Below are 26,128 nucleotides of genomic sequence, written 5' to 3' on the forward strand. Positions count from 1 at the left end.
GTACCGGAGTCTGACGTCGGGCGCCGCCGACCAGAATCGGTCCTGCACCCGCTGCGACCGCCACTTCTCCTGTAACTGCTCGCACAGCAGCTTTCCCAGAGTTCCCTCTGTCCCGGCGAGCGCCCGGTCTCTCGATCTGTCCTGCAACAACATCACCATGGTGACCGACGACGACCTGGCGGACCTCAAGCTGCTGACGGCGCTCAACCTGCGAGGTACTGTCACTGCTTGTTTTCTCAGGGGGGCACCGATACCGGTCCGATACTGCCCAAGGGCGCCCTCCAGTGGAGTCAGACATGTTCAGCTCGATGGCGCCCTCCAGTGGTCGGAGTCGTTATAGCAGCATCATGGAGGACCTGTGTGGTTTTCTAAAGTAAAACCTGACAAAGTTCTTAGAAATTGTGAATTTTCTAAATCACACTCGAATAATCTAACGGACCTTTTCTAAAACTGGATTCTGGAGAACCGTCCAGGGCCCTGCCTGGACTCGCCAGGTGAAAACATGGACGTTGAATCGTAGCTGTCGCTGTCCGTCTTTCAGCTAACGGTTTAGCGTCCATCCAGCCGTCAGCCTTGGACTCCCTGTGGAACCTGGAGGATCTGGATCTATCCGACAACCAGCTGACGGCCGTAAACCAGCGGTGGTTCAGAACTCTGGGAGCTCTGCAGCGACTCAACCTGCTGAACAACCCGTACAGGTGAGCGACTCGGGGGAACGGCGGGCTGAAGCAGCGTCTCAGCATCGTTTGAACCACCGTCTCCTCCCGTAGCTGCCTGGGTTCTCCGGTGTTCCAGGACCTAGTCCGGCTCAGGACGCTGGCCTTCGGCGGTCCGGCTCTGGAGGAGCTGAGGAGGGGAGAACTGTGGGGAGTGAACCAGCTGGACGAGCTAGCGGTGCATGCTAACAACCTCACCAGGTTTCTGTCTGTCGATACCACTGGTTCATAGTATTGATAAGAGTACTGACCTTAAACTACTTTCCCATGCCGAGTACCAATACGAGTCCCAACGGCAGGACACAGCCGCGTTGCTTCCTTCAACTTGTCCCTGTTCCTGCAGGTATGAGTCCGGGGCGTTAGCGAACATCTGGCCTCTCAGTCACGTCACCCTGAAGCTGCGCGGCCCGTTCCTAGCTAACCCCGCCGTGGCCTCGGCCCTGCTGGCCGACGTGTCGTACCCGGACACTCACCTGACTCTGGAGGACCTCCATCTGATCGGGAACCGCTCCGTTCAGCCGTTGGCCGAGGCGGCCAGGCGCCGGATCAGGTACAACGACCACCGGCCGCTTCAGCGCCGAACCACAAACCCCGCTGAGTCGTCGTTTCTGTCGTCGTTCTCCAGACAAGTGATGTTCCGTAACGTATACATGACGGACGAGGCCGTCGTCAACATCCTGGTGGTCATGAGTGGAGTGCCGCTCACGTATTTCGCGTTTGATGACGTCACGCTAAACGGCGGCGGCAAGTAGGAGACCTTATCCAAGAGCTCGCCCAACTTTACGATCTGGGCAGTAAGGAACGGTTCCTCAGAGTCCGTTTCCTGGTTCCCCAGGTGGAAGCGAGCCGGCTGGACCGAACACCGGAGCATGGACGAGTTCTTTGCGCGAAACATTGTGGTGGTGGACGTCTTCATATTCGTCTCCTTGTCGGACATGATGTTTCTGCTGAAATACCCGAGGAAGGTGTCCGTCATCAACTCTCAGGTGAGAACAAACGTTCTTTACCAAACAGTTCCTGCCTGAAGGAAAGTTCCGTCTTTAGGCTCTTCCATACTTTCCATGTGGACCGCGGACGCTCACGCGGTTCTATTGACGCTACATACCAGGGTTCATGTTTCTCAACAAAGTTTTACTCTGACAATGTTCGTCCAAATTGCAGGAAGTTGGTAGTTGAATGCTTTGTGTAGGGGGCGGGGCTTCCAGCTTTGCTCCCGATGACCCGGCCGTGTGCGACCCCCAGGTGTTCGTGATGCCGTGCCAAACGTCGCGGCTGCTGGTTAGCCTGCAGTACCTGGACCTGTCCGACAACCTGTTGACCGACCTCACGCTGGCCGAGTCCCTGTGCGACGGCGGCGTGACGCTGCAGGGCCTCCGAGTCCTCAACGTCAGCGGCAACGCCCTCAAGGTCTCCTGCCTCCGACTCCAGCATCCGTACCGTCAGAGACGCCGCGGCACTACTTTATCGCTATTCTGCTAGCTAGCGTCAGCGGCAACGCCCTCTACCCAGCTAGCTATAGCATCAGCTTTAGCAGGACCTTTTAGCGCCAGCGTCATTTGAAACAGTTTCCAACAAAAAGCTTATTTGTCATGAGCTTTAGCATTAGCATTAGCATAATCAAAGCTTCTTCCTGTGGTGAAGAAAAAGCTACTGTATATATCAGTATGTTTAGCATTAGCTTTAGCATTATATAAAGCTTTTTCCTGCTCTGAACAGCTACTGCATATTAGTAGCTTTAGCATTAGCTTCAGCTTTAGCATTAGCACTTCAGCTCCTGTTATGTCACTGTGAAACTCTGTCCGTTTCCGTCCAGTCTCTGTCTACGATCAGCCGGTTGGTGGCGTCGCACTCCAAGCTAACACATCTGGACGTTAGCAGGAACGGCTACAGCTACATGCCCCCCCGCTGCCGCTGGCCCCCCTCCCTCCGCCACCTCAACATCTCCGGAGCAAAGCTAACAGCCGCAACTTCCTGTCTGCCCCCGAGCCTCCAGGTACGAAGCTCTACTGATAGCATTTAGCTTAGCATTGTCCAAACGTTTCACCTCTTAGCTCTAATAGTGTCGGCAGTAACTAGATCTGAAAAGTAACTAATCCTTTACTAAGTGGACGAACTGAATCAAAATTTCAATCAACTTTGTTGAAGAAGTAACTACAATGAAAAAGTACTTTGCGGTAAGTAACTGTAACTCGTCTGAACGGCGAAGGAGCCAGAATGTTTCCACAAAGTCTTTCTTACACCCGTCTCCATGGCAACGGTTTTCACGGCAAAGGAGACAGAGCCTTGTCAAAAAGTTGCGTATATCCTCGTGATGGGGGTTAGAGCATGTTTCCATGGCGATGGAGCCTGAGTGATTTCAAAAAGTCGGCGCAGTTTCCAAAAAGTTCTACCTTTGAAAGTCATTTTCTAAAAGTTCTGTAGTCATGTCAGTGGACAAAACGAGATGAAACTTTTCTAATTTCACTTGAGTTAAGTAAACTGATCCCCGGCCTGTTTTGTTTAGTTGTTTCATAAAGTGATCCCAGGCCTGCTGTGTTTCCAGGTGTTGGACCTGAGCCACAATGACCTGCACACCTTCAGTCTGCCACTTCCTGTCCTCACGGAGCTCCACCTCTCTGGGAACAAGCTGCTCCGCCTGCCGGCTGGAAGCTTCTTCCCTCAGCTGCTGATTCTCAGCCTGCAGGTCCAGTTCTCACTATGGATGGATGGATGGATGGATGGATGGATGGGTGGATGGATGGATGGATGGATGGATGGGTGGATGGATGGATGGATGGATGGATGGGTGGATGGATGGATGGATGGATGGGTGGATGGATGGATGGATGGATAGATGGATGGGTGGATGGATGGATGGATGGGTGGATGGATGGATGGATGGATGGGTGGATGGATGGATGGATGGGTGGATGGATGGATGGATGGGTGGATGGATGGATGGATGGATGGATGGATGGGTGGATGGATGGATGGATGGTGGATGGATGGATGGATGGATGGATGGATGGGTGGATGGATGGATGGATGGATGGATGGATGGATGGATGGATGGATGGATGGGTGGATGGATGGATGGATGGGTGGATGGATGGATGGATGGATGGATGGATGGGTGGATGGATGGATGGATGGATGGATGGATGGGTGGATGGATGGATGGATGGTGGATGGATGGATGGATGGATGGATGGGTGGATGGATGGATGGATGGATGGATGGATGGTGGATGGATGGATGGATGGATGGATGGATGGGTGGGTGGATGGATGGGTGGATGGATGGATGGATGGATGGATGGATGGATGGATGGGTGGATGGATGGATGGATGGATAGGTGTGGTTATAGTACTAAAACAACCAAGAGCACCGACTAGTGGACCAACAGGCTCACTACACGTCTTCAGAAGGTCGCAAAACTGTTCTAAAACCAAAATGAGGCGTTTTATACTGAGAACGTTGTAAACAGGTTCCTCAGTCCTCGTGTCAAACTGGAACGTTGTGTAAACAGGTTCCTCAGTCCTCGTGTCAAACTGGAACGTTGTGTAAACAGGTTCCTCAGTCCTCGTGTCAAACTGGAGCGTTGTGTAAACAGGTTCCTCAGTCCTCGTGTCAAACTGGAACGTTGTGTAAACAGGTTCCTCAGTCCTCGTGTCAAACTGGAACGTTGTGTAAACAGGTTCCTCAGTCCTCGTGTCAAACTGGAACGTTGTAAACAGGTTCCTCAGTCCTCGTGTCAAACTGGAACGTTGTAAACAGGTTCCTCAGTCCTCGTGTCAAACTGGAACGTTGTGTAAACAGGTTCCTCAGTCCTCGTGTCAAACTGGAACGTTGTAAACAGGTTCCTCAGTCCTCGTGTCAAACTGGAACGTTGTGTAAACAGGTTCCTCAGTCCCCGTGTCAAACTGGAACGTTGTGTAAACAGGTTTCTCAGTCCTCGTGTCAAACTGGAACGTTGTGTAAACAGGTTCCTCAGTCCTCGTGTCAAACTGGAACGTTGTGTAAACAGGTTCCTCAGTCCTCGTGTCAAACTGGAACGTTGTGTAAACAGGTTCCTCAGTCCTCGTGTCGAACTGGAACGTTGTAAACAGGTTCCTCAGTCCTCGTGTCGAACTGGAACGTTGTAAACAGGTTCCTCAGTCCTCGTGTCAAACCGGTTCTCTGTACCAATGATCTGCAGATGAAACTGACCATAAAGTTCTTGTCGCCTGTCCAACGACCGTCGTAGAACCGAATACTCATGGCGTTTCTTGTTTTTTTTTACTAGTTCCTACTCAGCCTTACTCGACTCTACTCGCTCGCCTTGCCTCGCGGTGGGCGGAGCCAGGGAAGCTTTTCCCTGCCGTGTCCAACTCCTCCCCCCGATGTGATGTAGAGGGAACTCCGCTCAATAACACTACAAAAGGTGGATCATACCAGGTACCATCACGGGGTGGAACCGGGGCGTAAGGCTGAGGAGTCCGACCATCAGGACACGTTGGACTCTTGATTCCTTACGCCTCGTCAGCTCAGACGGTCCAGGACGTTCCTGGGTTGTACTTGTAGCGTGTCAGCGTCCTGGTCCACCGCCTGTCCTCAGGTTCTCTGTTCTCCCGCAGTCCAACGCCTTGAGCCTGTTCTCCGCCTCGGAGCTGCGGTCGTTCCGCCGCCTGGAGAGCCTCCGCGCCGCCCACAACAGGTTCGTCTGCTCCTGCGACTTCGTGGCGTTCCTGCAGTCGGGCCTGGCGGGGGGCGGAGCCGTGCGGCTGACCGACGAGGAGGACGCCTACACCTGCGACTCCCCGCTGAGCCTGCAGGGGGAGCCGGTGGCCCGGGTCCGCCTGGCGGTGGCCACGTGCCACGGCGTCCTGCTGGTGTCTCTGTGCTGCGGGCTGGCGCTGCTCCTGGGGACGCTGGCGTGCGTCCTGCTGTGGCGCCTCAACGCCTTCTGGTACCTGAGGATGACGTGGGCGTGGCTCCGGGCCAAGCGCGGCTCCCGGCGCCGCAGGAAGCTGCGAGGCGACCCCGCCTGCGAGGCGCTGCTTTCCTACGACGCCTTCGTTTCCTACAGCGAGCGCGACGCCAGCTGGGTGGAGAACCTGCTGGTTCCAGAGCTGGAGGAGCCCAGGTCAGTCCAACGTCCTCGTAGGGTGGAGACTCTACTGCACCGTACTGTACTGTACTGTACTGTACTGTACCATGACATATGTACTGCAATGGATTATAACATAACATAACATAACATAATGTACTGTAAAGTACCATACTGTAATGTACCATAACATAAGGTACTGTACTGTACTATAACATATCTTACTGTACTGTAAAGTACCATACCGTATTCTACCAGCACATACGACGCAGTGGAAACGAGGTTCTTTAGTTAACGATCATATCGTAGTTTAACGGAGTCCGTCTTCCCACAGCGACGCTCACCAGGAGGCTCACCAGGAGGCTCACCAGGAGGCTCACCAGGACGCTCACCAGGACGCTCACCAGGACGCTCACCAGGACGCTCGTCAGGACACTCGCCACGCCGCCGTCCAGCCGCTGACGCTCTGCCTCCACAAGCGCGACTTCCTTCCTGGACGCTGGATCATGGACAACATCGTGAGCGCCATGGAGCGCAGCCGGCGCACCGTCTTCGTCCTGTCCGAGAGCTTCATCCAGTCCGACTGGTGCCGCTACGAGCTGGACTTCTCCCACTTCTGGCTTCTGGACGGCGCCGACGGCGGCGGGGACGCCGCCATCTTGATCCTGCTAGAGCCGCTGTCCAAGGACGACGTCCCCAGACGCTTCTGCAGACTGCGCAGGCTGATGAGCTCCACCACCTACCTGGAGTGGCCCCAGGACGAGGAGCGCCGGCCCGGGTTCTGGAGCAGTCTGCGAGACGCTCTGCGAAGGGACGAGCACCAGTGACCCGTTGCCACGGCAACCAAACCTCACACGATGCGATGGAACAGCAACAGGAAGTAGAATGAAATGTACAGAAAAGTGGCACAATGGCCGTTCTCCAGTACCCATACTCGTCCATACTTGTGTTCTCGTGTACCAGTGAAACGTCACCAGTGGTCGACCAAGTACTAACCCAATTCTTAGGCCGTTTCCCACCAAGTATACATGGAATGTATACATGGAATGTATACATGGAATACCCGTAGGTATTTTCGCTCCGCCCACTTTGTCGAGGATACATCGACACGGACATCCAAGGATGCTCTGCAAGTAGTTACTCACCACGTATTGGAGTACACACTGGAGTTCTAAGATTGGAAAACGGCTAAAGAAAAAGTGAATGATTTGTGTGAATTGTAAGAACACGTCGACAAATTTTAGAATATTGACAAGTAACAAAATGTGAGGAAATAAAAGGACAGTTTATTGAATTGAACCAAAAGTTAATGGAAGATAAGTTTCATGAACATCCAGATTCCAGAACAACAGAACATCTGGATACTCGAGTCTGAGGGCGTCACTGGGAGACGCAGGAAGAGGTTTTAACACCAATAGAATCACAATAAATTAGAAAATACTAAATATGTTGAAGTGTCCATATTTTCAATCCTGAAAACAAATGGTGGTACTGTTGGTGGTACTGTTAGTGGTACTGTTGGTGGTACTGTTGGTGGTACTGTTAGTGGTACTGTTGGTGGTACTGTTAGTGGTACTAGGCAGTATTAACGTGGGCAGTATTAGCAGTAGTATTGACAGGCCACTAAAGAGATACACAAAATACACACAAACATCAGTTTAATGGAGAGAGATGGGGGGGGGGGGGAGGGGGGGAGAGATGGGAGAGAGAGGGGGGAGAGAGAGAGAGAGAGAGAGGAGGGAGATGGAGAGGGGGGGAGAGAGAGAGAGAGAGAGAGAGAGAGAGAGAGAGAGAGGGGGGGGGGGGGGGGAGAGAGGGGGAGGGAGAGAGGGAGGGGGGTGGTAGAGAGAGAGGGGGGGGGAGATGGGGAGGGGGAGAGAGAGAGAGAGAGAGAGAGAGAGAGAGAGGGGGGTGGTAGAGAGAGAGGGGGGGGGAGGGGGAGAGAGAGAGGGGGGGATAGAGAGAGAGGGGGGAGGGAGACGGAGAGAGAGAGAGGGGGGGAGATGGAGAGGGGGGAGGGGGAGAGAGAGAGAGAGAGAGAGAGGGGGGGGGGGGTAGAGAGAGAGGGGGGGAGAGAGGGAGAGACGACCTGTAAAGATTACCACAGGTAAGTAGTAGTACTACTAGTACTAGTAGTACCAGGGTTAGTTTCAGGACTGGCTGTTAGTGGGCGCTGTGGGAGAGGGCGGCTCTCTTAACTTTTTAATAACTTTGAATGGTTTTGCTCCTCTACTCTTCTGACGAAGAGGTTGTGTGACTCTATAAATCTGATGGATCATTTGACCTCCGACATGAAACCAGGAGACACTTTCCTCACCTCTGGGACAGAGGGACTGCTGGCTCTACGAGCAGTGGGACGAGTTGGGACACGACACATCGTCCCGGCGGAGCTGCAGGGCTGGGGCTAAGCTAAAGGCTAACAGAGCGGACAACCGGAGGCGCTACAAACCATCGACTCCCGCCGAACAAGATGGATGAGCTGTCCACACTGAAGGACCTCGGGGACAGCAGCTGCTTCGTCTCTACGGAGACATGGCTAAACCACCTCGTAGCGGATGCTAACGTGGACCTGCCGGGATTCACCGCTGAGAGAGCGACAGACACACACACACACACACACACACACACCCTGGGCCAATCAGCTGCTGAGGGCGGGGCCCTGCCAGAGCAGGTAGAGGAAGCCTTTTCAGTCTCCAGTCTCTTCAGACGTCATTCTCCCTCCGACGCCTCGACAGGAAAACCCGCTGAAGGTAAAACAAGAAATCTCTGAAACCAAACGCTCGTCCTCAACTAGTTCTTTAAAAAACGATTTTAAATGACTTAGAATATTAACCCTTTATCGGGCAAGTGACCGTTTTTGGACAAATGCCCGATGCATCTAACGAGTCATACTGACAACATTTTCCTTACGAGTAAGGCAATACAAGTTAGGGCGTTATGTTTTAATGTTGCTCAATGTTTTTAAAACTGACCGAATTTTAACCCCTTAATTTCGAAATCCTAAAGGTATAAATTGCAATTTGTTAGAGTTTTCCTAGTTTATGAGCTAATACCTGTTCTATTGGATAGATTTTTAGCAATGGGACAATGGTTGTCCGGCGTGGTACATATGACTATGTCCCCAGTGATGATGGGATACTGGCCATCAGGAGGAAGGACAACAGACATGCGGGTAGAGCCGATGTCCTCAGTTATCAGGGACTGCAGCCAGTGAGTGGTCCAGCCGTTATCAAGAGCTCCAATGCCAATATGGGGGGCATTGATAAGAGTGACACGCTGGTACGCCTCCACCGCACCCCCATGAAGTCCCAGAGGCGCTTTACGTGTTGATGCCTTGAGAGAAAGTGAGACTCCTTACAGCAGCATGTCCAGATATAGATATATTTCTCTTTTTCTTAATTTTCATTTATCAAGATTTTGTGTGAGGAGTAAATGGGCAGTGCTGTATGATATATGGGGCGGTGTCAGGTGGTGTCAGGTGGTGTCAGGTGGTGTCAGGTGGTGTCAGGTGGTGTCAGGTGGTGTCAGGTGGTGTCAGGTATTTGAAAATATCCAAATGTTTTGTAATTGTATGATGATATTTTGCCTCAACAGCCAATCGGTGAGCTCCAACCAGGACGTAAACAAACAGAGACGATTCAGCGTTTATTCAAGAAGAACAGATTAGCATCGCCGCTAATCCACGTGTTGTGTTGGAGTTCATCCCACATTAAGGTACAGGAACTCTGCAGTCTCCAGAGGAAATGCCTCCAAAAACCCCAAAGCACGAGGCAGGAAGTGACACCGTAAGTACCAAAGTGACCGGAGCTTCTGTTCCACAAAGGAAATACCAGCAAATAGAAAAGTCAGGAGTCTGTCTTTTTCCAGCAAACTCCCAGCGGCAGCAGAACACCTCCAGGGGGCGCTGCAGCCTCGCAGGTGCGTTTCAGCTGTACCTCAGCCATTGGTCACATTTTCAGGAACCATCGTAGAAACTTTCTAAATACCAGGAACCATCGTTAAAAACGTTCTCGAAATACCAGGAACCATCGTAGAAACGTTCTAAATACCAAGAACCACCGTAGAAACTTTCTCTAAATACCAGGAACCATTGTAGAAACTTTCTCTAAATACCAGGAACCATTGTAGAAACTTTCCCTAAATACCAGTAACCACCGTAGAAACTTTCCCTAAATACCAGTAACCATCGTAGAAACTTTCTCTAAATACCAGGAACCATTGTAGAAACTTTCTCTAAATACCAGGAACCATTGTAGAAACTTTCCCTAAATACCAGGAACCATCGTTAAAAACGTTCTCGAAATACCAGGAACCATCGTAGAAACGTTCTAAATACCAAGAACCACCGTAGAAACTTTCTCTAAATACCAGGAACCATTGTAGAAACTTTCTCTAAATACCAGTAGCCATTGTAGAAACTTTCTCTAAATACCAGGAACCATTGTAGAAACTTTCTCTAAATGCCAGGAACCATTGTAGAAACTTTCTCTAAATACCAGGAACCATTGTAGAAACTTTCTCTAAATACCAGGAACCATTGTAGAAACTTTTTCTAAATAACAGGAACCATCGTAGAAACTTTCTCTAAATACCAGGAACCATCATAGAAACTTCCCCTAAATACCAGTAACCATCGTAGAAACTTTCTCAAAATACCAGGAACCATTGTAGAAACTTTCTCTAAATACCAGGAACCATTGTAGAAACTTTCTCTAAATACCAGTAACCATCGTAGAAACTTTCTCTAAATGCCAGAAACCATTGTAGAAACTTTCTAAATACCAAGAACCACCGTAGAAACTTTCTCTAAATACCAGGAACCATTGTAGAAACTTTCTCTAAATGCCAGGAACCATCATAGAAACTTCCCCTAAATACCAGTAACCATCGTTGAAACTTTCTCAAAATACCAGGAACCACCGTAGAAACGTTCTCTAAATACCAGAAACCATCATGGAAACTTTCTCTAAATACCAGGAACCATTGTAGAAACTTTCTCTAAATACCAGTAGCCATCGTAGAAACTTTCTCTAAATACCAGGAACCATTGTAGAAACTTTCTCTAAATACCAGTAGCCATCGTAGAAACTTTCTCTAAATACCAGGAACCATTGTAGAAACTTTCTCTAAATACCAGGAACCATTGTAGAAACTTTCTAAATACCAAGAACCACCGTAGAAACTTTCTCTAAATGCCAGGAACCATTGTAGAAACTTTCTCTAAATACCAGGAACCATTGTAGAAACTTTCTAAATACCAAGAACCACCGTAGAAACTTTCTCTAAATGCCAGGAACCATTGTAGAAACTTTCTCTAAATACCAGGAACCATTGTAGAAACGTTCTCTAAATACCAGTAACCATCGTAGAAACTTTCTCAAAATACCAGGAACCACCGTATAAACGTTCTCTAAATACCAGAAACCATCATGGAAACTTTCTCTAAATACCAGTAACCATCGTAGAAACTTTCTCTAAATACCAGGAACCAATGTAGAAACTTTCTCAAAATACCAGGAACCATTGTAGAAACTTTCTCTAAATACCAGGAACCATTGTAGAAACTTTCTCTAAATACCAGTAACCATCGTAGAAACTTTCTCTAAATGCCAGGAACCATTGTAGAAACTTTCTAAATACCAAGAACCACCGTAGAAACTTTCTCTAAATACCAGGAACCATTGTAGAAACGTTCTCTAAATACCAGTAACCATCGTAGAAACTTTCTCAAAATACCAGGAACCACCGTATAAACGTTCTCTAAATACCAGAAACCATCATGGAAACTTTCTCTAAATACCAGTAACCATCGTAGAAACTTTCTCTAAATACCAGGAACCAATGTAGAAACTTTCTCAAAATACCAGGAACCATTGTAGAAACTTCCTCTAAATACCAGTAACCATCGTAGAAACTTTCTCTAAATACCAGAAACCATCATGGAAACTTTCTCTAAATACCAGTAACCATCGTAGAAACTTTCTCTAAATACCAGGAACCAATGTAGAACGTTTCCAAATACCAGGAACCATCATTAAAAACGTTCTCTAAATACCAGGAACCACCGTAGAAACTTTCTCAAAATACCAGGAACCATTGTAGAAACTTTCTCAAAATACCAGGAACCATTGTAGAAACTTCCTCTAAATACCAGTAACCTTCCTAGAAACTTTCTCTAAATACCAGTAACCATCGTAGAAACTTTCTCGAAATACCAGGAACCATCGTAGAAACCTTCTCAAAATACCAGGAACCATCATTAAAAACGTTCTCTAAATACCAGGAACCACCGTAGAAACTTTCTCAAAATACCAGGAACCATTGTAGAAACTTTCTCAAAATACCAGGAACCATTGTAGAAACTTCCTCTAAATACCAGTAACCTTCCTAGAAACTTTCTCTAAATACCAGTAACCATCGTAGAAACTTTCTCTAAATACCAGGAACCATCGTAGAAACTTTCTCAAAATACCAGGAACCATTGTAGAAACTTCCTCTAAATACCAGTAACCATCGTAGAAACTTTCCCTAAATACCAGTAACCATCGTAGAAACTTTCTCTAAATACCAGGAACCATTGTAGAAAGTTTCCAAATACCAGGAACCATCATTAAAAACGTTCTCTAAATACCAGGAACCATCGTAGAAACTTTCTCAAAATACCAGGAACCATCGTAGAAACTTTCAAAATAACAGAAACTGGACAAGATGAGCTCCAATGTACTTTTTGTTCACAGGTTTCTAAGGTAAATTCTTCTCTCACTTCCTGCAGGACGGACATTCACATAATTTCAGCGTGATATTTCACCCACACTATAAAAACAGGATCGCCATTCACTGTGATCGTCCACAAACAGTTTTGGACGCCATCAAATCTACCGAGGCCTGGAAGAAGGAGCGAACGTTTGCCGACGACAAGTTGATCATTCAGCTCGGTAACGAAGACAAGGAAGTGATCGTGGCGACACATTTCCCTTGTTCGTGTATCGCCGAGGATCAGATCGTGATCGTGTCGCAACAGAAACATCAAGTAGAAGAAGCTGGAGTCCAACGTCGGGCCCCACTGCTTCCAAAAGACCAATACTGTGACTTCAGGGTCGATACTGAAGGAGGACTGAACACTAAGTCGAAGAAGCTGTTCAGAAACAGTAAAATCAAGGACTTTAAGTACGTGTGTGTGTACGCAGAGAGAGTGATGACCGTGGAGGAGGCTGTGAAGCAAGACGGTCGCTTCATCAACGAGCTCGGCGACTTCAAGTTGACCGACATCGAGGACAAGAACTCTATTCAAGAGCGCACGCAAAAGGTCTACGGCCTTCATTCCAAAAGGTTCAAGCTATGTCTGCCAATGAATAAGACACAGAGCGGCGACAATGGTAGGTGTGCCAACGTTCAGTTAGCAGTAGCTCTAGCGAAACAGCGAGGCATCAGTGTGTACTCTAAAGATCCAGAAAAGCCAAACACTGAGGCCGACCTGGAGAATATTCGTGAACTACTGCGCAAACAGTTTCCAGCTCTGAGAAAATGGCTAGAGACTGTATTAACTGCCAAGACTTACCAGATTCAAATGGACCTGAAGAAGAACTATTTCGAAAAGATCCAACAGTCCTTCAGTGAAGTTTACCGAATCCAGAAGCTGCTCAGGTTGGCCAAGTCCGTTTGCAAAATATCCGTCGAAGGTATTTGCACGGGATCAGGCTTTGTGCTGGTGGATAACTTAATCATGACTACCGCACATTTATTCAGCAGACATGTTGAAAATGAAACCCTGGACCAGGGCATCAAAGTGTTTGCTTATTTTCACTACGACGTCCCGGATCCCGAAGCTAACTACATCTTCTTCACTGCAAAGAATACCTTCATCGCGTTCAATCCTGATCTTGATTACGCCGTACTGGAGCTCGACCCAGCGGGCCAGAAATGCAAAAAGAAGTCACTGAAGTCGACGAACGTCCCGCCAGGACTCCTGCAGACGTTTGGACCACTCCCTATGTCGGGGGAAGTCTGTCTCTTCGGCCACCCCAAGGGGGAGGTGAAGCAAATGGATCTGACGTGGATCATCAAGCTAGAGAACAGGGCGGAGGCTGTCGATGAACATCTGAGTCCTCACATGACCCTGTTTACTCTGCTGTCCATCAAGCAGCGCCTGTCTGGTCAAGGCATCGAGAACATCCTGGTTGACGGGGGAAAAGCGAACAACGTTGTGACCTACAACACTTTCATGTATCATGGCGCCTCTGGCTCGCCCGTCTTTGACGACCTCGGTAGACTGTGCGGTCTCCACACGTCGGGCTTCACCTACGGCCTTATGGAGGAGAACCACGTGATTGAGTACGCTCAGCCACTGCTCACCATATTTGAGGATCTCAAGGGTCAAGTGAAAGCAAGAGGGAACAACCAGCTGTGGGACAGGATCCAGCAGGAGGCATCGAAGAACTCCTACCTGATGAAGATCCTCAAGGATCCCAAACAACCGATAGATCAGAGTTAAGCGCGGGTTCTAGGACCTCAGGATCTCTGGCAAGAGCATCTAGACCCTACAGTACACCCAGAACCAGCATCCAAAGACTACAGTACACCCAGAACCAGCATCTAGACCCTACAGTACATCCAGAACCAGCATCTAGACCCTACAGTACATCCAGAACCAGCATCTAGACCCTACAGTACACCCAGAACCAGCATCCAAAGACTACAGTACACCCAGAACCAGCATCTAGACCCTACAGTACACCCAGAACCAGCATCTAGACCCTACAGTACATCCAGAACCAGCATCTAGACCCTACAGTACACCCAGAACCAGCATCCAAAAACTACAGTACACCCAGAACCAGCATCCAAAGACTACAGTACACCCAGAACCAGCATCTAGACCCTACAGTACACCCAGAACCAGCATCCAGAGACTACAGTACATCCAGAACCAGCATCTAGACCCTACAGTACATCCAGAACCAGCATCTAGACCCTACAGTACATCCAGAACCAGCATCCAGAGACTTCTGACAGTCACCATCATAACAATCCAACTTGGTGCTGTTGGGCTGAAGATTCCATTGAACTCCTCCAAGCATTTTCTGTGACAGAGGACAAACACCAGGGACAATGACCAGGACATAAAACAGCAGGGAGCAGGCCAGAGACCCCAGGAAGTCCCCAACCCCCCAGGTTGGCAGCCAATGAGGATGGTCGAACCCGACCCGAACACCACAGGGGTCCGAAATTCAAGCTTGGTGAAGCTTTTCCTACCAACTGTCCTCTGCTTCTCAATCCAAACCAAAGGGGATCTTCAGAGGACATTTAAATATACGCAGTATAATCCCCAAAAGAGAGGACATCTCTGCACTATTGCAGGACTCAAATCTGGACTATCTCTGTTTTTCAGAGAGCTGCTGACACAGAAATATAGACTAATATGATAGAATGTCCAGGTTATCCATGTTTTAGGAAAGACAGACAAACAGGGGAGGGAGGAGGGGTTAGATATTTAAATGTCCGCTGGTGGACTTGAATGTTTAACTGTCAATGTGTCTTTCACCAGCAATGAATTGGAAGGTTGCAGTATTGTACAAGCCACCCTCACACAAATCTTCATTTGATAATGAAGGCAGTGATTCTGGTGAGAAACAATATTATTTGGTGACTTCAATATTAACTGGTCTGATAAAAACAGCAAACAAAGGTTGAGAAGCATAATGTCCAAATTCCATAACCAGCAAATGGTGAAAGGACCTCCCAGGATAACCAAACTCTAAAACCCTGACTGACATGGCGTCTGCTCCTAAACCACAAGGCAGAACTAGTAGAATCTGGTAACTTTCAGATCAGAACAAGATTCTCGCTGTAAGAAAACTCACAAAGAAGCGACTGCAGTATTTTGGAGGTGCTGAGGATAACAAAATAAAGTTAATTATTCCTAAATCTAATTCTGTGGAGTTTGAACAACATTTGAATAATCAGAACTGGGAGCAGCTCACATCAATATACCAAGTAGATGATTGTTTAATTCTATAACTGCAACGATCACAAAGTCTCTGGGAACATTTACAATACAAGAGCTGCGTAACTCCAAAGCTTCATATTATAATAAAGTGATAGAGCATGCAGAGGGTACCAAGACGTCCCTATGGAGACAACTAGGTAACTTAACTAACAAAACAAATAATCAGAAGAGGGTAAAGGAACTTAGAACTAAAGGCAGGACCATCAGTGACACTTTGGCAAATTAATTTAATCACTATTTTGTGACGTCGGTGGAAGAAGTAAGAAAAACATTAGATTACCAAATATACCAAAGAATAGAACCCCCCCCCCAGCAGGGACGTTTAACCTTAACCTGAGAGGTGGAGAACAAACTGCTGGCATTATTAAAACATTAACAAACTCACAAACCAATGATATTTACAACATGAGTACTTCTTTTCTCAAAACAAAGTATTAATAAACCCTCTGACTCATCTCAGTAATCTTTCCATTAAATCTGGTTCATTTCCAACTGGCAGGAAAAAAGCAGTGGTCATACCAGTATTTAAATCTGGTCGTCATGACGATAGAGCTAACTACCCAATCTCCATTTCACCGGTCTTATCTAAGGTCCTTGGAAAAGTTGTAGCAACTCAGCTGATGGAGTTCCTCCAAGACAGTCAACTTCTCCACCCTCAGCAGTTTGTCTTCAGACCAGGCGACTCAGCTGAACCAATCAGGGTGATGTGGTCGGAGCTGCATGTCTTTACCTTAAAAAGGTCAACCAACACTTACTTTGGTCTAAAACGGGATCTTCTAATTGTTCTCCTGATACTATCAAATGGTTCCCATCATATCTCCAGGACAGAGAACATAGTACCACAAGGGTCCATTCTTGGTCCTTTACTGTTCAGCCTCTTTAGTAATGATCCGCCCTTCCAGTGCCCAGCAGCAACATGTCAGCTCTATGCAGATGATGCTGTTCTATATCCAGAGGCCCAGACTCCAGCACCTCCTGGCTTCATACAGAGGGGCTCATCCAGAACCATCTACTTCTGAACCTCCAGGGAACACTGTCCATGTGCTTCTCAATTAGAAAATGGAACCTGCAACAGTTCAGAGTTCGTATCCAGAACCAGGACATTAGCTCAGTGACAGAATGTAAATATCCTGGAGTGGGATTAGAACCTCAACTCACATTGAACCACCACATGAAGAAGATCTCAGGAACAGGAACAACCAATCTGAAGAGTTTTAAAGTAATCAGACCTTCCATACCACACCAAGCAGCCGTACTGTACTCAGTGATATTCTCCTACATATGGTACTGTCTGACAGTACGGGCTCCAGCGGCTCCTTCCAGAACACATTGGGTCTTTATACAACCAAACTCTTGAAGTTCTGGATAAAAACCAAGTAGGTGGCATCACTGGAAAGTATCAAAAGTATAATTTCCTGAGTTTCAAAAGTTTCATCAACCTCTGTTTTCTGAAATTAACCTTCAAATGCTTCCATAAGTCAGCACCAGAACCACTCTCTGGTTCTGTCCAAACACGGGACCGCACCAGAACCACTCTCTGGTTCTGTCCAAACACAGGACAGAACCAGAACCACTCTCTGGTTCTGTCCAAACACAGGACAGAACCAGAACCACCAGGAGCTGGGTCACTACCAACTGTATAACACCCCAGATAAACCACATTCTGACCAAAGACATTCTGAATAAAAGGGATTCCTTCCTGGGAGGCAACGCCAAAGAAATGGAACTGATACCAGATCCAAACTCTTCACCTCAAAGGTTAAAGACAAGACAAGAATGTACCCACTTCTGAAATACTACTATGTCTACAGGGCCTGTGTTTTACTGTAGTGAGGGAGGGAGGAGGGGGGTGATGTGCTTTATTGTAGTGAAGGATTGAGGGAGGGAGGGAATGTGTTTTATTGTAGTGAAGGAGGGAGGGAGGGAGAGGGGGGGGGATGTGTTTTATTGTAGTGAAGGATTGAGGGAGGGAGGGAGGGAGGGAATGTGTTTTATTGTAGTGAAGGAGGGAGGGAGGGAGAGAGGGGGGGGGGGGAATGTGTTTTATTGTAGTGAAGGAGGGAGGGAGGGAGGGAGGGAGGGAGGGAATGTGTTTTATTGTAGTGAAGGATTGAGGGAGGGAGGGGGGTGATGTGCTTTATTGTAGTGAAGGATTGAGGGAGGGAGGGAGGGAATGTGTTTTATTGTAGTGAAGGATTGAGGGAGGGAGGGGGGTGATGTGCTTTATTGTAGTGAAGGATTGAGGGAGGGAGGGAATGTGTTTTATTGTAGTGAAGGAGGGAGGGAGGGAGAGGGGGGGGTGTGTTTTATTGTAGTGAAGGATTGAGGGAGGGAGGGAGGGAGGGAATGTGTTTTATTGTAGTGAAGGATTGAGGGAGGGAGGGAATGTGTTTTATTGTAGTGAAGGAGGGAGGGAGGGAGGGAGGGGGTGTGTTTTATTGTAGTGAAGGATTGAGGGAGGGAGGGAGGGAATGTGTTTTATTGTAGTGAAGGAGGGAGGGAGGGAGAGAGGGAGGGAGGGAATGTGTTTTATTGTAGTGAAGGATTGAGGGAGGGAGGGAATGTGTTTTATTGTAGTGAAGGAGGGAGGGAGGGAGGGAGTGTGTTTTATTGTAGTGAAGGAGGGAGGGAGGGAGGGAGGGGGTGTGTTTTATTGTAGTGAAGGATTGAGGGAGGGAGGGAGGGAATGTGTTTTATTGTAGTGAAGGAGGGAGGGAGGGAGAGAGGGAGGGAGGGAATGTGTTTTATTGTAGTGAAGGATTGAGGGAGGGAGGGAATGTGTTTTATTGTAGTGAAGGAGGGAGGGAGGGAGGGGGGGGGTGTGTTTTATTGTAGTGAAGGATTGAGGGAGGGAGGGAATGTGTTTTATTGTAGTGAAGGAGGGAGGGAGGGAGGGAGGGGATGTGTTTTATTGTAGTGAAGGATTGAGGGAGGGAGGGGATGTGTTTTATTGTAGTGAAGGAGGGAGGGAGGGAGGGAGGGGATGTGTTTTATGATAACATGTAATTGTGAATCAGATATTTATTCTGTGTATTTCTGCTTGTCTGGTGTATCTTGGTGTTGTATATGTACTGTTGTTTCCTCTTTTACCCTCTGAGAAGCTCATTGGTGTGGCGCTCCATACATCAGATTGTTTCTCTGTATATTACTCTGTCCCTGATCAATAAATACATGGAATTGAAATTGAACCCAACCACCGAGGGAGACACACGTCTCTGCTGCCTCGGGACGGTAAAGAGTTTGGACTACTTCTTCTCTTTTTCCTGTCCTTGGGGGATTCTGGGGACCCGAGCCGGCGTCTCCTCTCCCCCTTCAGCTGCCTCGCTGTCCCCTCCTCTGAATTCAGGACGCTGAATTTATTGTTGACAGTTCACTGGTTTGTACCAGTCTGTGCTCGGATCTCACACCTTCCCTTTTATTTACCATTGTTTTATTTTTACACAGAAATATTAACTAACTTAAATAAAACTTTTACAAACGAGACTGATATTTTAGTGATTAGCTAATTCCAGTTTATCTGGTGGTGCCTCGATTTATTATTAATAGATAAAAAACTAATTTATTCAAATTAATAATTTTTCATTAATAAATAATTTTTGATAATTTATTAACGTAAGTAATTACTCAATTACTTTAGGAGTTGTTAATGAGTAAATGACCGGAAATTACTTACAGTGATTTATTACTTTCAGTAATCTATTACTTTATTATTAATGCTAATAACCAATCATAAATCCCAACAGTGGTTTTATTTTGACAGTCACCATAATAACAATCCAACTTTGTCGTTTTATTTTGACAGTCACCATAATAACAGTCCAACTTGGTGGTTTTATTTTGACAGTCACCATAATAACAATCCAACTTTGTTGTTTTATTTTGACAGTCACCATAATAACAGTCCAGCTTGGTAGTTTTATTTTGACAGTCATCATAATAACAGTCCAACTTGGTGGTTTTATTTTGACAGTCACCATAATAACAATCCAACTTGATAGTTTTATTTTGACAGTCACCATAATAACAGTCCAGCTTGGTAGTTTTATTTTGACAGTCACCTTAATAACAGTCCAGTTTGGTGGTTTTATTTTGACAGTCACCATAACAACAGTACAGTTTTGTGGTCTGTCCACTAGAACGTCCGTGTTCTCCTGTTGTTACAGTTGAGATGTTGTTGTTATTCTTGTTATTGTTGTTGTTGTTGTTGTTGTTGTTGTTGTTATTGTTGTTGTTGTTGTTGTTGTTGTTATTGTGTGGCTTCAGTACTAAAACAAACAGCAGTACCCGGACAGTAAGGCTCACCACATAGAGGAATTACAGCTTGTCGGGTTTTCCTGCTTCTGAAACGGAGAACCTGGACCAGATCCCACCGGTCCTGGAACCAGTCTGCTGGCTTCCTGCCAAGGACAGACTCTAGAACCATATCGTTCCGTGTGATTGTGGTGGAGGAACCCAGGGACTGGGTGGAGACGAGGATCAGGTGACAGGATGAAGGTCATCATTATGTATCGTGGAACGGTGGAGTGGGTTTGATAGGTTTACATTTCCTCCTGCTCCTCGTCCAGCTTGGTTTTGTTGTTTCGTTTAACATCTTGTTGTTTTATCTTCCAAATAAATAAACTTCATTCATCTGAAACATTCATAAGTCACTGCTTTGGTTTCTTTTTATTGCTTTTCCCGCCTCTCGACCTATAACCCCGCCTCTCTCTCCCCGATGTCATGGCCCCGCCTCTCGACCTATAACCCCGCCTCTCTCTCCGTGATGTCATGGCCCCGCCTCTCGACCTATAACCCCGCCTCCCTCTCCGTGATGTCATGGCCCCGCCTCTCGACCTATAACCCCGCCTCCCTCTCCGTGATGTCATGGCCCCGCCTCTCGACCTATAACCCCGCCTCTCTCTCCCCGATGTCATGGCCCCGCCTCTCGACCTATAACCCCGCCTCCCTCTCCGTGATGTCATGGCCCCGCCTCTCGACCTATAACCCCGCCTCCCTCTCCGTGATGTCATGGCCCCGCCTCTCGACCTATAACCCCGCCTCCCTCTCCGGGATGTCATGGCCCCGCCTCTCGACCTATAACCCCGCCTCCCTCTCCGGGATGTCATGGCCCCGCCTCTCGACCTATAACCCCGCCTCCCTCTCCGGGATGTCATGGCCCCGCCTCTCGACCTATAACCCCGCCTCCCTCTCCGGGATGTCATGGCCCCGCCTCTCGACCTATAACCCCGCCTCTCTCTCCCCGATGTCATGGCCCCGCCTCTCGACCTATAACCCCGCATCCCTCTCCGGGATGTCATGGCCCCGCCTCTCGACCTATAACCCCGCCTCCCTCTCCGGGATGTTATGGCCCCGCCTCTCGACCTATAACCCCGCCTCCCTCTCCGGGATGTTATGGCCCCGCCTCTCGACCTATAACCCCGCCTCTCTCTCCCCGATGTCATGGCCCCGCCTCTCGACCTATAACCCCGCCTCCCTCTCCGGGATGTCATGGCCCCGCCTCTCGACCTATAACCCCGCCTCCCTCTCCGGGATGTCATGGCCCCGCCTCTCGACCTATAACCCCCCTCCCTCTCCGGGATGTCATGGCCCCGCCTCTCGACCTATAACCCCGCCTCTCTCTCCCCGATGTCATGGCCCCACCTCTCGACCTATAACCCCGCATCCCTCTCCGGGATGTCATGGCCCCGCCTCTCGACCTATAACCCCGCCTCCCTCTCCGGGATGTTATGGCCCCGCCTCTCGACCTATAACCCCGCCTCCCTCTCCGGGATGTTATGGCCCCGCGTCTGGTGGTTTCGTCTGGTGGTTTGGTTTAGTGGTTTGGTTTAGTGGTTTGGTCTGGTGGTTTTGTCTGGTGGTTTGGTCTGGTGGTTTTGTCTGGTGGTTTGGTCTGGTGGTTTCGTCTGGTGGTTTCGTCTGGTGGTTTCGTCTGGTGGTTTGGTTTGGTTTAGTGGTTTGGTCTGGCGGCCATGTTGGAGCACACGGTCACGTTGGGCTTGTCTTTCCTTGATAACGACTTCAGGTGTTCATGAGCCACGAACACGGCGTCTCCAAACTACATCAAGACAATATCAAAAAACAACTCGAGACAATATCAAGGGCAGAAGAATGGGCGTTTGTGTTTGGACATAGAAAGAGAAACGAGACCCCAGAGGTGAAGATGGTTCCACCCTGATATCACCCAGCAGTACCTGATATCACCCAGCAGTACCTGATATCACCCCAGGTAGCAAATCAAATCACTACTCACCTGAAATGAAAAGGACAAAGACGTTCCGGTTGGAACCGGAGCCGGTCTGACCTCAGACCTCCGTACGTCAGGAACTCTGATTCCTCTGGAAGGCGTCCGGCAGACAAAGAGCTTCATGACGACGGGATCGATTTCATAAAAACGATAGAGAACCGACACAATGAGCCAATAACAAAGCAGCAGCAGCTCCGGTACCAAGGAGAGCGTGAGAAGAACCACAAGACAATGTGGACGCCAACGTTTATAAAGCTGAGAAGGTGGAGCGGCGCAGGAGGAGCAGGAGGAGCAGGGAGCGGTGAGGACTCTCTCTCTCTCTCTCACTACCTCTCTCCCTCACTACCCCACACTCTCTCCCTCTCCCTCTCTCTCTCCCTCTCTCTCTACCTCTCTCCCTCTCTCTCTCCCTCTCTCCCTCTCTCACTACCTCTCTCCCTCTCTCTCTCCCTCTCTCCCTCTCTCACTACCTCTCTCTCTACCTCACTCTCTCTCTCACTTCCTCCAGAACTTACTGGCTCTTCTTTACTCGGTTTCATCAGGTTGGTTCAGTTTGCTGTTTGCTGGGTTTGTCTCGTGGTTCTGTTGTTTCTTTTGTTGGGTGTTTGTTTATTGGGTGTTTTTTGTCGGGTGTAGTTTTTTGAGAGGGTGTAGTTTTGTAGGTTCCATCAGCAGGTTTTATCTGGTGGATCTTGTTATTTCTGTTTCATTAGGCGGGTGTCGTCTGGTGGGTTCACTGGGTGAGATTTGTTTGTTGGGTTTTAGTCTGGTTCTGTTTGTTGGGTTTGAGTCTGGTTCTGTTTGTTGGGTTCCGTTTGTTGGGTTTTAGTCTGGTTCTGTTTGTTGGGTTTGAGTCTGGTTCTGTTTGTTGGGTTCCGTTTGTTGGGTTTTAGTCTGGTTCTGTTTGTTGGGTTCCGTTTGTTGGGTTTTAGTCTGGTTCCGTTTGTTGGGTTTGAGTCTGGTTCTGTTTGTTGGGTTCCGTTTGTTGGGTTTTAGTCTGGTTCCGTTTGTTGGGTTTGAGTCTGGTTCTGTTTGTTGGGTTCCGTTTGTTGGGTTTTAGTCTGGTTCCGTTTGTTGGGTTTTAGTCTGGTTCCGTTTGTTGGGTTTGAGTCTGGTTCTGTTTGTTGGGTTCCGTTTGTTGGGTTTTAGTCTGGTTCCGTTTGTTGGGTTTGAGTCTGGTTCTGTTTGTTGGGTTCCGTTTGTTGGGTTTGAGTCTGGTTCTGTTTGTTGGGTTCCGTTTGTTGGGTTTTAGTCTGGTTCCGTTTGTTGGGTTTGAGTCTGGTTCTGTTTGTTGGGTTCCGTTTGTTGGGTTTTAGTCTGGTTCCGTTTGTTGGGTTTTAGTCTGGTTCCGTTTGTTGGGTTCTGTTTTGGTTTTGTTGGGTTGATTTTGTCTGGGTCTAAGTGAATTGGTTTTGTCTGGTGAGACGATGATGATGATGATGATGATGATGATGATGATGATGATGATGATGATGATGATGATGATGATGATGATGATGATGATCTCTGACTGTGTTCAACGTCTTTTCTTCTTCGTGGCTCCACAGTCTTGACATTGAACTTATCATCATCATCATCGTCACCTTCATCATGAGGAAGCTGGGCGGGGCCTTGGCGCTGTGCATGCTGCTGGCGGTGAGCCAAGCGGGGCCGGTGGGGAACTCGTCCTCCACAGGGGGCGCCATGGAGGCACACCAGGGTCCGTGCTACCAGGAGAACATGCGGTGCCGGGAGGAGGGCGGAACCTGCTGCCCGCAGTGCGACCACTACGGCTACTTCCTGCCCAAGCAGTGCTCAAAGGCCCGCGGGTGCTGCTGGTGCGTCGCCGTCAAGACCGGGAAGATGGTGCCGGACACCGAGACCACGGACGGGTCGGCGCTGGACTGCGGCAAGTTTACCGACAGCGAGGGAGCGGGAGTACCCAAAGGTTCAGTCCAAACCATCGTCCTCCTCTGAGCTGTCTGTCGCCTCGTTTCCACGGCAACGCTTCAAGTAAAAACGTGAAGTTTGAGTGTTTTCATTTCAGAACTGTTTTGCGTTTAAACGTTTTGAGTGAAAGTTTCACATTTACAAGACAAAGTTCCAAGTTGAAGCTCTCGGCTTTTGTCTTTTCAAGCCCGGGCCTTTACCAAAGGTTCCACCTTGGGAACCGTTCCCACTTGAAACCGTTGCCGTGGTAACGGACCCTGAAGCCGTTGCCGAACTTTCCGACGTTGAATCTTGGCCGTGCTTCTTTGCAGGAGCTAGCATGCACTGCCCGTACGACTGGCACTACTACGACGGCCGCTGCTTCATGCTGGTGGACTCACCGAAGCCGTGGTGCGAGGCCGAGGTGACCGCCACACACCGCTAACGTGTTACGCACACTGAGCTAGCTCCTCCATCGCAACTCAACTGTTACCAGCATTAGCATTAGCATTATCAGCCGCTAATGTCTCCAGTAATTATTGCTCTTCTTCTGGATTTAGCATTAGCATTCTCCAATGCCCCCAGCTTTAGCATTAGCATGCTTCAAGACAACTAGCTTTAGCATTAGCATTCTCCAATGCTTTTGTCTTCGGTGAGATGCTACTAGCTTTCGCATGCGCCAATACCACTAGCGATAGCGATAGTTTTCCTTTGTCTTCAGCAATCTGCTACTGACTTTAGCATTAGCATGCTTTAGTGCTCCTAGCCTTGGCATTGCCATGATGTGTAACTGGCCTCTCCAGGTGAAACAGTCTTGTGACTGGGCTTAGCAATAGCTTCGACATTAGCTTTAGCATTTTAGCTTTAGCTGGTTCCTACATTAAAGCTCTGTCGTCTGATTTAGCTTTAGCATTGGCATTATCCAAAGCCCATTCCTCCATTGCAGGAGACGTTGGTCGTTGGTCACTGTCTCCGAGCGCGGGCGGGCTGAATGCTAACGTGTTTATTTATTGGGCGTTCCTCAGAAGTACTGCCAGTTCTACGACGGGAACCTGGCGTCTGTGCACTCGTATGAGGAGTACCACTACCTGCAGGCCATGACGGTCGGCGACGCCCACCAGCTGCAGGAGACCTGGCTCGGCGGCCACGACTGGGTCAAGGTACCGGGCTAGGTTTAGCTGTAGCATTAGCCGAGTGTGCGTCATGTGACACTGTGTTGACTTGCAGCTTGTTAGCATTAGTGTTAGCTGTGCCGCGTATAACGCTGTGTGTGGTTCTGCAGCCCGTTAGCAGTAGCAGTAGCATTAGCGGCGTGTGACGCTGTGTGTGGTTCTGCAGCCCGTTAGCAGTAGCAGTAGCAGTAGCGGCATGTGACGCTGTGTTTGGTTCTGCAGCCCGGGTTCTGGATGTGGTGCGACGGGTCCAAGTTCTACCACGAGTACTGGTGTCGAGACGACGAGGACGAGAAGGAGGGCTGCTGTCTGAAGATGAACTATGGCTGTGAGACACACACACACACACACACACACACACACACACACACACACACACACACACACACACACACACACACACACACACACTAATGAGGCAAATGTTTCAAATGGTGGTGTAGTAATTCTGTGTGTGTGTGTGTGTGTGTGTGTGTGTGTGTGTGTGTGTGTGTGTGTGTGTGTGTGTGTGTGTGTGTGTGTGTGTGTGTGTGTGTGTGTGTGTGTGTGTGTGTGTGTGTGTTCCAGTTGATAAAAAGTGGGCGGCGGCTAACTGCAGCGAGTCTCGTCCTTTCATCTGCTCGAAGACTTCCCCCCATTCTTACGATTCGTACGCGATGAAGGACTCGATGTAAACGGTGGAACCGGATCCTGGAGCTCGTGGACGTTAGCATCCATCGCTAAGCTCATTTCACTTCCTCCTGCTGATGGATGAACACAATATTTCTTAAAAGTAATAAAAATAACTACAGCAAGAAACAACTTGTGTCTGATGTTTGGTAAAATTACATAAAGTGACGTAAAGTGACATAAAGCGACATGAAGCGAAAAAGTGATGTAAAGTGACATAAAGTAACATAAAATGACATAAAGCGACGGAAAGCGAAAAAGTGACGTAAAGTGACGTGAAGTGACGTAAAGCGACGTAAAGTGAGGTAAAGTGACGTAAAGTGACGTAAAGTGACGTAAAGTGAC

The 26,128-nt window shown here is 48.5% G+C and overlaps 3 protein-coding genes across 7 annotated transcripts in view; all 3 read left to right on the forward strand.

Moving 5' to 3' along the window:
* LOC308123596 (toll-like receptor 2) overlaps positions 1–7,226 on the forward strand; it is a 9,761-nt gene extending 2,535 nt beyond the window's left edge. For 2 of the 4 annotated variants that reach the window (XM_080486152.1, XM_080486151.1), the window contains 11 exons: positions 1–215; positions 542–698; positions 771–917; positions 1,060–1,266; positions 1,342–1,464; positions 1,552–1,702; positions 1,959–2,123; positions 2,530–2,709; positions 3,259–3,399; positions 5,312–5,820; positions 6,119–7,226. The exon at positions 1–215 is cut by the window's left edge. In XM_080486152.1, coding sequence (XP_080342278.1) covers positions 1–215; positions 542–698; positions 771–917; positions 1,060–1,266; positions 1,342–1,464; positions 1,552–1,702; positions 1,959–2,123; positions 2,530–2,709; positions 3,259–3,399; positions 5,312–5,820; positions 6,119–6,611 — 2,488 coding nt within the window. In that variant the 3' untranslated portion in view covers positions 6,612–7,226. Of the gene's footprint in view, positions 216–541; positions 699–770; positions 918–1,059; positions 1,267–1,341; positions 1,465–1,551; positions 1,703–1,958; positions 2,124–2,529; positions 2,710–3,258; positions 3,400–5,311; positions 5,862–6,118 lie in introns of all 4 variants that reach the window. The other 2 variants (XM_080486154.1, XM_080486153.1) reach the window with 1 other exon arrangement.
* A 1,290-nt stretch (positions 7,227–8,516) lies between these two features.
* On the forward strand, positions 8,517–17,599 carry LOC308123599 (serine protease FAM111A-like). Of its 2 annotated transcripts, XR_013936230.1 has the most exons (5): positions 8,517–8,534; positions 9,379–9,569; positions 9,652–9,702; positions 12,557–17,370; positions 17,411–17,599. XR_013936230.1 is itself a non-coding variant. In XM_080486157.1 (4 exons), the coding sequence occupies exons 2-4, from the start codon at positions 9,528–9,530 to the stop codon at positions 14,273–14,275; spliced, it is 1,812 nt and encodes a 603-aa protein (XP_080342283.1). In that variant the 5' UTR covers positions 8,517–8,534; positions 9,379–9,527; the 3' UTR covers positions 14,276–17,599. The 2 variants fall into 2 exon arrangements, 1 of the variants encoding a protein (XP_080342283.1); XM_080486157.1 differs by having other exon boundaries at positions 12,557–17,599.
* Positions 17,600–22,316: 4,717 nt separating this feature from the next.
* Positions 22,317–25,906, forward strand: LOC308123606 (galactose-specific lectin nattectin-like). Its single transcript, XM_080486165.1, has 7 exons — positions 22,317–22,335; positions 22,543–22,576; positions 23,582–23,961; positions 24,275–24,366; positions 24,968–25,102; positions 25,337–25,442; positions 25,682–25,906. Exons 3-7 carry the CDS (start codon positions 23,625–23,627, stop codon positions 25,786–25,788), a joined length of 777 nt encoding a protein of 258 aa, XP_080342291.1. The 5' UTR covers positions 22,317–22,335; positions 22,543–22,576; positions 23,582–23,624; the 3' UTR covers positions 25,789–25,906.
* The last annotated feature ends 222 nt before the right edge of the window (positions 25,907–26,128 follow it).

Source organism: Lipophrys pholis (genome assembly GCF_963383615.2).
Source record: "Lipophrys pholis genome assembly, chromosome: 18".
NCBI classification, from domain to species: domain Eukaryota; kingdom Metazoa; phylum Chordata; class Actinopteri; order Blenniiformes; family Blenniidae; genus Lipophrys; species Lipophrys pholis.

Excerpts from the sequence above, each read along its gene's own strand:
- LOC308123599 (XM_080486157.1), top strand. The coding sequence starts at position 9,528 with ATGCCTCCAAAAACCCCAAAGCACGAGGCAGGAAGTGACACC. Across the intron at positions 9,570-9,651 it reads ACGAGGCAGGAAGTGACACC|CAAACTCCCAGCGGCAGCAG; the intron begins GTAAGTACCAAA and ends GTCTTTTTCCAG. Across the intron at positions 9,703-12,556 it reads GGGGCGCTGCAGCCTCGCAG|GACGGACATTCACATAATTT; the intron begins GTGCGTTTCAGC and ends CACTTCCTGCAG.
- LOC308123606 (XM_080486165.1), top strand. The coding sequence starts at position 23,625 with ATGAGGAAGCTGGGCGGGGCCTTGGCGCTGTGCATGCTGCTGGCGGTG. Across the intron at positions 23,962-24,274 it reads GGGAGCGGGAGTACCCAAAG|GAGCTAGCATGCACTGCCCG; the intron begins GTTCAGTCCAAA and ends GCTTCTTTGCAG. Across the intron at positions 24,367-24,967 it reads AGCCGTGGTGCGAGGCCGAG|AAGTACTGCCAGTTCTACGA; the intron begins GTGACCGCCACA and ends GGCGTTCCTCAG.